The sequence below is a fragment of the Melospiza melodia genome, chromosome 24 (assembly GCF_035770615.1).
Source record: "Melospiza melodia melodia isolate bMelMel2 chromosome 24, bMelMel2.pri, whole genome shotgun sequence".
Lineage (NCBI taxonomy): Eukaryota > Metazoa > Chordata > Aves > Passeriformes > Passerellidae > Melospiza > Melospiza melodia.
Genome location: NC_086217.1, coordinates 11,897,051 through 11,909,240, shown reverse-complemented (window position 1 = coordinate 11,909,240; position 12,190 = coordinate 11,897,051). Strand labels below are relative to the sequence as shown.

General features: G+C 65.4%; 1 protein-coding gene across 2 annotated transcripts in view; it reads right to left on the bottom strand.

Annotated features, from left to right (window-relative positions):
- The window catches only part of SLC38A10 (solute carrier family 38 member 10), a 30,345-nt gene extending 28,056 nt beyond the window's left edge, over nucleotides 1-2,289 (bottom strand). The window contains exons 1-2 of one of the 2 annotated variants that reach the window (XM_063175454.1): nucleotides 2,138-2,289; nucleotides 1,239-1,356 (exon numbers count right to left, since the gene is read on the bottom strand). In XM_063175454.1, coding sequence (XP_063031524.1) covers nucleotides 1,239-1,356; nucleotides 2,138-2,236 — 217 coding nt within the window. In that variant the 5' untranslated portion in view covers nucleotides 2,237-2,289. The remainder of the gene's footprint in view (nucleotides 1-1,238; nucleotides 1,357-2,137) is intronic. The other variant, XM_063175455.1, reaches the window with a different exon arrangement.
- Between the last annotated feature and the right edge of the window lie 9,901 nt (nucleotides 2,290-12,190).

The following is a 12,190-nucleotide window of genomic DNA, read 5'->3' as shown; positions in this document are numbered from 1 at the left end:
GCATGAGCTCCCTCGGTGCCAAAGCCTCCCAGGAGTGCCCGCAGATGTCCCCGGGCCCGGGCTGAGGGGACAAAGGGCTCTGTGTGGAGCTGCCCGAGCCCGGAGCATTGGGATGCGCGTGGCACCTCTGCCAGGGCCCGGCGGCGGGCACGGCGCTGCTGCCAGCCCCCCCTGCCAGGAGGAAGCTGGGAGGCACTGCTGGCCCTCTCTGTATGGCAGCCCTCGGCTCCTGGGCGGGCAGAGGATCCCTTCTCCCCGGGACACGCTCCAAGGCGCGGGGACCCTGCGTCCTGCGGGAAGCGGCGCACAAAGGCGCCCTGTGAGGGGCAGGGAGCAGCAGCAGCTGGGAGGGGGCTCCCCCTTCCCCTGGCACCAGAACAGCCTCCCAGCCACGGGGCTTCTCCCTCTTGTGTGCTCCTAGCAGATACAAGCAGGCAGAACCCGGGATGTGCTTCCTGAGCAGCACCTCGGGTGCCCGGAGGGAGGAGCAGCCCCATCTGTCAGCAGCTGCTGGAGCCCCTGTGCCAGGGCAGTGCCAAACAGCGCCTCCTCCCACACAACAGCATGGCACGACGAGGGAAAGGAGACTTTTCCTGCTGCTCCATATGCCAGCAGCAAGGAGAGGAACCCAAACACCTCCTCCTGCTCCCCAGGGCAGCCAGAATCCCAAGAGAGGCCACCAGCAGAGGCCAAACCCGGCGCCAGCGCTCAGCTCCGAGGTTTTGGCATGGCCAAAACCCACCCAGGGATCTTCCACATGTTTTTGTTTTCTCAGCCTCTGGAAGCTCGCTCTGTTTCCTCTCTGCTGAGCCATAAAGGAGCTCCCAGCTCGGATGCAGGCAGCCTCCAGCTCTGTGCCAGGCTGGCAGGACCCACTGTCCCGGCAGCACTGGCTGGGTGGGTGGGGAGCTCGTGCCCAGACCCATAATTAATTCATCCCAGCCCCACAATTCATCCCAGCTGGCTCCCGGGAGCTGGGGTTTGGCTCCTCTCCTCCCTGCCCTGCAGAGTCAAAACAACTCAGCACCCATTAGCAGGGCTGTGGGAGCAGGATCCAACCCAGCACCGCCCCGAGGAGAGGCTGAGGCACAACAGGGAAACTGGGAACTGCAGCAAGAAAGAAAAATGTGTTGTCCCAGCAGCAGCAATGAGGAAATGCAGCCTGGGAGGCCAAGGAAGGTCGTGGTGCTGTCAGGGCAGCAGCGGGGCTGGGAGCAGCCCCAGAGCTGGGGTCTCACCGAGGCCGGGGTAGGTCCTGCGCTTGCTGAGGTTGGCTGATTTCACCAGGAACATGCAGGACTGGTGGGTCATCCACGAGCAGAAGATCAGCAGCATGGCTCCCAGGAGGATCCCACACTGCAAAGGAGCAGGGCAGGAGATGGGGGGTCAGCCCCCCAGCACAGCCCAGCCACCCTCCCTCAGCACCCTCAGCCTGCCCCCCTGTGTTCCAGCCACGTTTTCCCTCTTTCAGGAAGTTCTGTCCCCTTCCCACCAGCTCCACATCACCCTGTCCACGGCCCAAGGACACATGGAACACACACCTGCTTCCCACAGCTCCCAGCTGCACCAGTCTGAGCCCCGAGCACCAAACTGGGAGCACAATTCCCACCCTGGCTCACCCCTCCAGGGAGCACAGACAGAGCCCGAGGTGCCACCTCTGCTGCAATCTGATTTATCCACAACCAGCTCGCATCACACACTGTCCCTGGGCAGGGCTTGGCACAGCCCCAGATGCCAGGGAGGGGCAGGGGGCACAGTAACCTGGAAAAGCCTCCAAGGTACATTTATGATGTGGGCAAACCCTTGGATTTCATTCTCCCTTCTCCTTACAAGACAGGCAGAAATGATCAGAGAGACCACAGGGCAGGGAAAACCCAGAGCGTGCAGCAGAAGTTTTGAGTTGGAGACGTCACCGCTGAGACAAACGCGGTGTTTGGAACACGAGATGCCCGCTCTGGGTCTGAAGCGTTTCTTTCACTGATTTTCCTCTCCAGCCACGGAACCACCCCACACCCGGCCAGAAGGGCAGAGGCGGCCGCTGCCCGGCCCTGGAGGAGCCCGCCGGGGCTTTCGGCTGCCAGGGGCACGGCCCGGCCCCCGCCGCAGCCCGGGCACACCGGCCGGTCCCGGCGCTCACCTGTCGGAAGCAGAAGGGCACGGTGAGCACGCTCACCCCCACGATGCTGTTCACCACGTTCATGATCAGGCCCCAGTTGGAACCCGCCGCCGCCGCCATGGCTCGCAGCGGAGGATCCCCGCGCCGGGACACCCGGTGGGCGGCCGCTGCCCGAGCCCCGCGGCCGGCTCGGAGCGCCCGGTGCCCCCGGTCCCGCTCAGCCGGCCGTGCCCGCCATGGCCCCACCGGGCACGCCCCGACCCGGCACCGGCCACAGCGGCACTTCCGGCTTCCGCCGCCGCCGCAGGAAGTGACGTGTCCGCGTGGGGCCGCTCCTGCCGGCCCGGAGGTCTGGACTCGCTGGTGGTGGAGGACCAAGGGGGGTCCCCGTGGTTAGGGGCACCCCCGGAGAGCCCAGCACGGCCAGGGAGGTACGGAATGCACCAGGACACACATCCGTGCGGATCCGTGCGTGGACAGGCACGGATAGGGGCGTGCGTGTGCCTTTACACGCATGTGTGCACATACACACATGAGCACAGAGCTTGTGGCCTTGCTGGCACCCGAGCGGGGGTCCCCAGCCTGATGGTGGCCTCTGAAAGGCCCCTCGAGGGCAGCCCATCACCCCCAGCATTCCCTCCCCGCGCACATCTGGGCACGCATCCAGCTGTGCGCACACATCTGCTCCCCATCCCACCCGCAGCCATGCCCAGCTCCGCACCCCCACATCCCACGGGAGAGGGGAAAAGAAGGAAAGATGTGGGGGTGGGATTCTTTATCTCTCGGGGGACTCTGGAAGGGTCCCCCGCGGCCAGGCTGGCGGCAGCTCCGGGTGCCACCCGCCAAGGGCACGTTCCCATTGGAACGGAACGGAGCACAGCGCTCGTATAATTTGCAGCAATTGCGATGGGAAACCGCAGGAATTCGCTCTCCAGAAGGTTTGCAGGGAGGTGAACGGGCGGCCTAATTCCCTCCAGGTGTGCTGCAGCATCGGTAGCTCTGGCTGTGATTTCCTGGCTCCCGTGCCAGAGCGGTGGCTGTGTCCGTGTGTGTCCTCGGGGTGGGATGAGGGATCCCCTCAGGAATGTCACCATGGCCAGGAAAGGGCTCTGGTGGCTTCTCCGTGTCTGGGTGGGAGCCAGGGGCTTGGGAAACATGCAGAGCCAGGCAGGAGTGGCAGTGACACGGGATGGGACACCAGGGGAGCTGCCCCTGCTCTGTCTGCCATCCTCCTGTGCCACAGCCCCGGGTCACATCCATGCCCGTCCCAGGGAATGGGGTGTGCTGCAGCTCCTCAGGCACCATCAGCTGCTCTGCAGCCCCAGACAGCCCAAATTCTGCCTCCAGCAGGAGCCAGGTCCATCCCAGCAGTGCCAGGTTCCCATCACACACCTGCTGAGAGCAAGGAGAATCCTCTGGAAAGCTCCAACCACCAGGGACCCCGACCCGGCCCTGCCGGCAGGGGACACCGGGAGCCGGGACAGGGCCCTGAGGGGTTTGGGAGCCAGCGGCAGCGTTCCCACCGGGAATCCCAGGTGGCCCAGGGCCCTTGCCAGCCCTGCCCCGTGGCCCAGATTCCTCCCACGGAGAACAGCCAGCCCCGGGGGATGGCACAGCCAGTGACTGTGATTAGAAATGGGGGCTCAGGGCTGGCAGAGCCCGCAGGGACCCTGCCCTGCTTTGTGGAAGCACAAATCCCTTGGGATGCCCGGGGGCTGCTCTGCAGGGATGTGCCCACATGTGCTGGCACACTGGGAGCTGAGCTGAGCCCATTCCCAGCTCCCACGGGTGATGCTGTCCCAGGAAAGCACCTGGGTCCATCTCTGCTCCCACTCTTGCTCAGGGATTCACCTCAGTGGCAGCTCTGTGCCAGGGGGCTCCCATGAACCTCCCATGGCACAGGGAAGCTCTTCCCTGGAACCATCCCCGCCCTCCCTTCCTGGGGGACACAGCACAGAGGGAATGGCAGGAATGGGACCCCCCCCCTTCTCCAGGGCCGGGGCAAGCCCACCCACCCCCCATGTCCCCCCTTCACCCCACCCAGCAGCCAGGGCCACCCTGCTCCAGGTTCCAGGGACAGATGCCTGGCAGATCCCCGGAACCAGCCGGCAGGGATTGAAAAACATAAATTAAAACGAATTGCAGTTTTATATTGCAAATAAGGGCAGTTTGATGGGTTTTATTGCAGAACAACCATTAATGAAGTGCAGTTTCAGGCACCTTAATTGCTCAGGGACCAAAGTTCAGTCCGTATCTGCAGCACGAGCTGGGAGCTGCCGTGTGTCCCGCGAGGGCCGGGCAGGTTGGGAACGGGATCGGGGATGAATTTATGAGCACGGTGAGGAGGATGGAGGCAAGGGGCCGAACCCACCTGGGGGGGGTTAAAGCAGCATGGTGCAACCAGCACGGCCCGGCCTGGAGGGAGAGGAGAGCCCGTGGTGTCCCTGCCATGGTGTCACCCCAGTGTCACCCCAGTGCCAGCCTGGGGCCCCACAGCGGGTACTCACCATGGCGTGCATTTTGGGATGGGAATCCCCAAGCACTTGGGATGATGGGGCTGCCCCAGGGGCTGGGCAGGAGCGATGCAGAGCCAGGGCCGTGGGGGACCACGGGAAGCCCCCCAGAACAAAGCACGCGTGGGTGTACAAGGCACGGAGGGGCGTGCAGGTGGACACAGCACCGGGGGAACAACCACGGGGTATCCACGCGCAGCCCGCACACCCAGGACACGATCGCGAGCCCCGGCACCGTCACACCGCGCGTGGACCCGCTGCCCACCTGCACGCACCCACGCCTAGCACAGGCACCGGGATGTACCGAGCCGTCCCGAGCTGCACGGTGCCATAGCGGAACTTACCGGGCCGCACGGAGCCTTACCGGACCTTACCGAGCCGCACGGAGCCTTACCGGGCCCCACCGGACCTTACCGAGCCGCACGGTCCGGTGCCGCGCCCCCGCGCGCGCCCGTTCATTCACCCGCCCGCGCCGTGGGAACGAGCCGCGCGCGCCGCGGGCGGGAAGCGCAGCCCCGCGCTGGCCCCGCCCCTCTCCGCGCGCATGAATGAGCGCGCCCCGCCCAACTCCATATAAGGGCATCCGGCGTTGCTCTGTGGGCGGGGCCTAGCTCGGCCGCCCCGCCCTTTATCTCCGCCAATCAGAGCGGCGCGCTGGGCCCCCCGCCGGGCTCCGGCCTTTGTTTGTGGAGGGCTCAGAGGCCAATGGGAACGCTGGAAGAGGGTCGCTGGGCCAATGGGAGCGCGGGACGAGGGGCTCTGGGCCAATGGGAGCGCAGGACGGGGGGCGCTGGGCCAATGGGTGCGCGGGGGGGGCGCGGGGCGGAGCGCGGGGCACGGCCCGTCCCGGCCACGTGCGCGCGGAGCCGCCTCCGCGGGGACCGGGGACAGCGAGGGGACCGGGGGCACCCCGGCGCCACCGGGCTGTGTCCCCAGCGGGCGCCCCATCCCCAGCAGTGCCAAGGACACGTGCTTGTCCATCCGTTATCCGTGCCGGGTCCCGGTGCCACCAGCGGCTCGGCACCTTCTGCTCCGGTAGACCCCGGGGATCACGGTGGAGCGGCCCCAGCCCAGCCGCAATCCTCGGGCGCAGTCCGGGTGTGCTGTGGGTCGGGGCAGGCCCTGGCAGCCGGAGGTGGCAGCAGGGTTAGTTCGGGTTTGGCTGCCTGTGGCCCCTCTCTCCCGTTATTGCCGGGACTGGGGCGGGGGCACCAAATCCCAATCGCTGCCCTGCCCATGCAGACGGAGCTGCCCCACACAGGGCTGGGACAGAGCCACGTGTGGAACCGTGCACTGTGCCCAACACGGAGGGGACTGCACCGGGCAGGAGCCTCCCACGCGGTCCCGGAAAGGAAAATTTCCCACCGGGAAATCCCATCCTGTGCCTGGGATCTGCTGAGAAATATCCTGGTCCCAACCAGCCCCAGTGCCACGGGCACACTGATGGCAAAGCCGGGGCACTGCCAGCCCAGGGCAGGAGGAGCAGCTCTGTGCTGGAAGGGTGAAGGTCACGGTCGTTTTCTCCGTCACAGGCAGCTCCCAGCTCCATGTTTGTCCATCCCCGTCCCTCCAGTGCTCCGGGACACCGCCACAGCCCAGCTCAGCGTCACACCGACATTCCCGGCCGGGAGCGGCGGTGGCGGCTGCTGCTGCCCGGCCCGGGGATGTTGCTGCCCGGCCCGGGGGTGCTGCTGGTTAGCCCTGGCGTGCCGACTCCGCTCCGTTCGCTCCCCATCCCCGTCCCCGCGTGTCCCACCCCAGCGCACAGCTCCGGCTCCATCCCCCCTCCAGCCAGGCCTGCCTGCGGCGCTGCCAAACCACGGAGCAGCGCACCGAGCACCGGCCCGGGCACGGCCCCGGTGCCTCCCGATGGCCGGGCCGGCGGGCAGCCCGGGCCGGCCCCGCCGCGCTCTCCGGCGGCCGGGGAAGCACCGGCGCATCTCCCGGGGCCCGGCAGAGAACAAAGGAGGGCAGCGCAGCGGAGGGAGCGGCGCTGCCGGATGCGCTGCAGCGCGGCTAATCCGCCCCGGCACAGCCCCCGGAGCACCGGCACGGCCCCGGTGACCGGCCCGAGGCGTGAGGGCTGTGCGGGGTGCGCAGGGGGCTCATCCCGGCTCCCCCGGCCGCCCCATCCCGGCTCCTCCGGGCCGCCGTGCCCCCCGGTCCATCCCCGCGGCCGCGCTCACCCCGGCTAATGCCGCGCCATAAAGGAACCGACTTACATTAACGACTTTTGTCACCAAAGTCATTAACATAATAGGGCTTCCACATCAAAATTGAATATTAATGCTCCGCCGGCTGCGGAGGGAGGCGGATAATTGCTCTAATACATTTTCCAGTCGGATTTTCGCATCGCGGCAGCAATTGCATTAGCAAACCCGATTATTCCCACGGCCGCTACAATGGGACGGTTAATGGGAGTTAAGTTCCTGCCTTTTTGCTCGGACCCCCGAGCGGCTGCGGCCCCGCGCCCCCCACTGTCCCCATCCGCGGGGGGCGCGGGGCAGGGCACGGGGTCCCCGGGCTGCGGAGCCGCCTCGTCCCTCCGCGCCGGCAAACGCGACCCTTGCACGGCAGACGGCCTTGAGACACCGGGGCCAGCTGGAAAAGCGCCTGGCCGCGGAGCCGTGCTGTGCCGAGCCGTTCCGAGCCGCGGGGAGCCCTGGGATGAGCCGTGAAGGACAGCAGAGGGGACACGGCAGCACCACGGCGGTGTTGGGGACCCGGGGTTGTTCCCAGCTCCAACCCCAGGAGGGTCAGGGGACCCTCGAGCCTCCTTTCCCTGCCGAGGGGGTTCGGCAGCTCCTGGGCGGATAAAGCTCAGGAAAGCAGCGGAGGAGGGGGGAAATGCTGGGATTGCACTGCACCCCCAAACGTGTCCCCTGTGCAGGGACAGGCCGTGCCCTCTGCCACCACACCCCGTCCTCAGAGTCCCCTCAAAGGGAACACCATGCTCGGGGGCTCTGTGGTGGTCCAGCCCCAGCTGAGGGGGGCACAGGCACCGTGAGAGCAGCAGCAGCAGTGGACAAAGGCAGCTGCAGGGCTGGGGGGTGGATGTGAGGGGGGATCCTCATTAAACTGACTTTAATTGTGCTCATTTGGCCTCACTCCATTGATCAGCCTCACACAGCAGAGTTATCCCCACGGGGTAGGGGGGCTGCCCACCGTGGGGGGCTGCCCACGGGGTTTAGACACCCACAGTGGGGGTCGGGGGCTGCCCAGTGGGACTGCACCCACAGGAGGGGTCTGCCCACCATGGGGGCTGCCCACAGGGATGCCAACTCCTGAGGGGCAGTCTGCCCAAGCACGGGGGGTTGCCCACAGCAAGGGCTTGCCCAGGTTTGATGTTTACCCACCGGGGATCTGCCCACCAGGGACACGACCCTGGCGCTCCACAAGCCCTGGGCTCAGCCCCCTCCCAGCCGCACCAGGGCTTCCCCCGGCCCCGTCCCACTCCCGCCGGCGTCACTGCGGGGAGGAAGAGCCCGAGAGCCGCTCCTCGTGAGGTTTTCCTGGTTCTTTTGCAGTCAGGAAACTCTTTCCCAGCACTCCCGGTGGCCGCACACCGGGATCTGCACCACGCTCCCGTCTGGCACCGATTCCACACGCCGGGATAATCCATACGGGCCCTTTCCCGTGCGGACAGCGATCCAAGGGCAGCCGCGCAGGAGGATGCGGGGGCTGGGAGTGCGCTGCCATCCCGCGTCCTTCCGTGTCCCTCGGCGTGTCCCCGAGCATGGCTCCGTGCCGCAGCCGCACGTCCCGCTGCAGCAGCGCCTGTGCCGGGCTGTGCCCCGCCGTGCGGCCGCCTGTTCCCGGCTGTCCTTGTCCGTCTGTCCGTGCGCTGCCGGAGGGTCCCCGCGGCCCCCGGCCGCTCCCCGCTAACTCGATTGCCGTCCCGCGTAATGAATCGCCCGCCGTAATCTAATCGTGGTTACGAGCCATCGGGATTTATTTCAGCGTTTTCAATCAATTACACCCTTTTATTGTAAAAAAGGGGAAAAAAAAAAAAAAAAAATCCCAAACACCGCAGTGCCCCGACAGGAATCCCGGTGGCGGCCGCTGCCAGGCCTCTGCTCCCGGTGCCCCCCGGTGCTGCTCCCGTTCCTGCTGTGTGGTCCTGGTACCGTGCAGGCTCCCCTGGCTCTGAGCAGCCCCCCCACATCACAGAGCGCCCCTCAGCTGGCTCTGTCCCCTCCCTTCATTGAGCACCCCACACATTGCACAGCCCTCAACACTGCAGAGCCCCACACACTGCTCTGCATGGCCACCCAACACTGCAGAGCCCCACACATTGCTCTGCATGGCCCCTCCACATTGCACAGCCCCCCAACACTGCAGAATCCCACACATTACTCTGCACGGCCCCCAAACACTGCACAACCCCCCAACAACGCACAGCCCCACACACTGCTCTGTACAGCTCCCCAACACTGCGCAGCCCCCCGACCATGCACAAACCCCCAACATTTCACAGCACATTCCCCAGCATTTACACCCCCACCTCGCAGGGCCCCCAACCACTGCAACCCCCTCCTGCAGCCCCCCCATCCTGCTCTGCATGGCCACTCCACATCGCACAGCCCCCCATCATTGCACAGCCCCCCATCATTGCACAGTCCCCCCTTCCGCCCTGCATAGCCCCCCATATTGTCCCGCCTCACACTACACAGCATCCCAGTTACCCCCCGTATCGCACGCTCCGTCGCACCGCACGCCCCCCAGCACTTCACTGCGCGGCCGGCAGGTCCGGCAGCGGCTGCAGGCGGTTCCTGGAGGGTCCCGGCGGTCGGGTCCCGCGGCGGGCGCTGCCCGCGGCCCGTTCCCCTCACGCCGCTCTTTGATCCCTCTCGCTCGGGCCCGGGGCGCTCGGGGCTGCGCGCGGGGGGGCCTCGAAACCGCCCCCGCCGCGCGTGTCCCCCCCCCGGGGGGGCGCCTTGAAACCGCCCGCGGCACCGGCCAATCGGCGCCTTGTTTACACTGCGTGATTGACAGCGCGCTGGCGCGCCGCCAGCCAATCGCGGCGCGGGGGGGGCCCGCGCGCTGCGGCGGGGGGCGCGCGGCAATGCGACTCCCCCCCGGCCCTCCGCCCCGAGCGCGCACCGCGCCTGCGCGCCGCTCCCTCCTCCCCATTCATCCGCCGGGCTTGAATTAGGCGCCGCCGTTCCGCGCCGCTCGCTGCGCGCCGATTGGCGGGAGCCCTGGCGGCCCGCCAGCCAATCGGGAGCGGCGCTCTCTTGACGCGCGGCGCGCGCGCCGGAGGAAGAATGGAGCCGGGGGGGGGGCTGGGGGGGGATCAATGGCCGGCGGGGCGCGAGCGCCGCGCGGCGGCCAATCAGCGAGGGGGCGCGCGCGCGGGGCACGCGCTCATTAGCATGCGGGGCGCGCCCGCCCCGGCGGAGAACGCGCGGCGTGAGCGGGAGGCGCGGCGGGGTCCCCCCACCCCCCCCCCCCCCGCCTTTTCCCACCCCCCCTTCCCTCCCCCCCCACCCCCCCCAACCACACACCCCCGGTTCCCTTTGCTGCAGGAGCAGCCGGTGCATGGGCAGTGCACGGGCACCGGCAGGAGCACGCTGCGCACCCCCGCCACGGGACCGCACTCGCCCCGCGCGCGGAACGCCCCTCCGGTAAGTAACTGCGATCCGCGGGTGGGTTTTTTTTGTTGTTGTTGTTGTTGTTGTTGTTTGGGGGTTATTTTAATTTCGGGCGCTCCGGGGTTATTGTTTTTGTTGTTTTTGTTTTTTGGTGTTTTTTTTTTTTTACGCCTTAACAATTATTTTTGGCGTTATTTATTTTGGTTTTTTTGGGCGTTAATTTTTTTTTTAATTGCGTTTTAGGCATTATTTTTATTTGTGTTTTGGGCATTATGTTTTTTTTTTTTCTTTGCCTACTTGGATTTATTACGTATTAAATTTTTGGGGCGCTAATTATTTTGCATTTTTTTCAATTTATTTTTTGCAAATTTCCTCTTTTTTTTTTTGCGTTTTTACCTTATTATTTATTTTTTCGCTTTATTTGTTTGCACCTAAATATTTATTTGCATCTTTCCGGCATCAAAATATTTTCTACGTTCGTCTTTTTCCTGCAAAAATATTTTTTCCCTTCATCTTTTTTCCCCCAAAATATTTTTCCCTGTATCTTTCTACCAAAATATTTTCCCCTTCATCTTTTCCCATTAAAACATATTTTCCCTTTTATCACTTTATATTAAAACATTTTCCCATTAAAACCCGTCTCTTCGAAACGCTTCGCCTTAAAATTTTGTTCATTAAAATTTTGTGCGTGAAAACATTTGTTCATTAAATCATTTGCTCATCAAACGCTGCTTCACTAAACCGTTTGCGCTTTCAAACATTTTCGCATCGAGCCCTTTCTGCCTTCAATTTTTTGCTTTAAATATTTTTCCCTTTCGATTATTTCCCATTAATTTTTTCGCTTTGTATTTTTTATTTATATTTATATTTTAAAAAGAAACAAGAAAGCAAAACATCCTTTTTACACATCTTTTCCTCAGCTCGATTTGAGGAAATGCACATGTTTTGTTCCCGGCCCGGGTTTCTTCCCCCGGGGCTCGCCCCGGCGCTCCCCCCCGGTCCCCGCGGTCCCGGCCGGGCCCCCCGCGCCCCCCGGCCGCGCTCGCCGCCCCGCGCCCCTTTGTTCGCCGCCGCCCGGCCCGTGCCCGGCTCCCCCCGCCGGATCGGGCCCCCCGGCCCCGGCGCTGCCAGAACAATGACCCGGCGGGCGGGAGCCGCGGCCGGGCACCGGCAGGGACCGGGAACCGCGGCCCGGAGACCGGGGAAATACCGAGAAGCCGGGGCAGGGCGCGGGGGACGGACCGGGGAACCGGGGAGAGGAGGGTCGGGACAGCGGGTGATACCGGGGAAGCGGGGCCGGGGGAACCACGCTGGAGGGAAGACGGGGAAACACCGAGGAACCGGGGCTGGGGAAGGAAGGAAACCGGGGAACCGCGGCGAGGGAGGCGCCGAGCACCGGGGAGACAACGGGAAGCGGGGAAGCCGGGGGCGAGCGGGGCCGAGCCCCAGGGAGATACGGTCGGTGAACCGGGAGAGATAAAAGAACCGAGCGCCGGGAAACCGGAACCCGAGCAGCGGCCAGAAAGGGTCGGAGCAGCGGGAACCGGGCCCGCGCTCCGGGCAGCCGGGGTTGGGAACCGGGAGCACCGGATAGAGGGGGAGCTGCGCTCCGGGAGCACCGGGAACGCGGAGTGGGGGGGCTGTGCGCTGAGGAAACTGGGGATCATGAACCGGGAGCACTGAGAAAAGGGGGGGCCGTGCTCCGGGGACGGCAGAGAGCGGGGACCGTGCGCCGGAGGTACCGGGGACCGCGGGGCCCTGCGAACGGCGGAGAAAGCGGGCAGCGTACCGGGGACACGGGGAGCGGAACGCTGCTGGGGCGCGGGGGTTCTGGGGCGCAGCGATGGCCGTACCCCCACCCCGGCCGTGCTCTCACTGTCTTCTTTCTCTCCCCGTGCCAGGAGCGGAGGATGAGCCGACAGCCCCGGCGCGGAGCGCGGCACGACGGCCGCCGAGCCGGCCCGGCG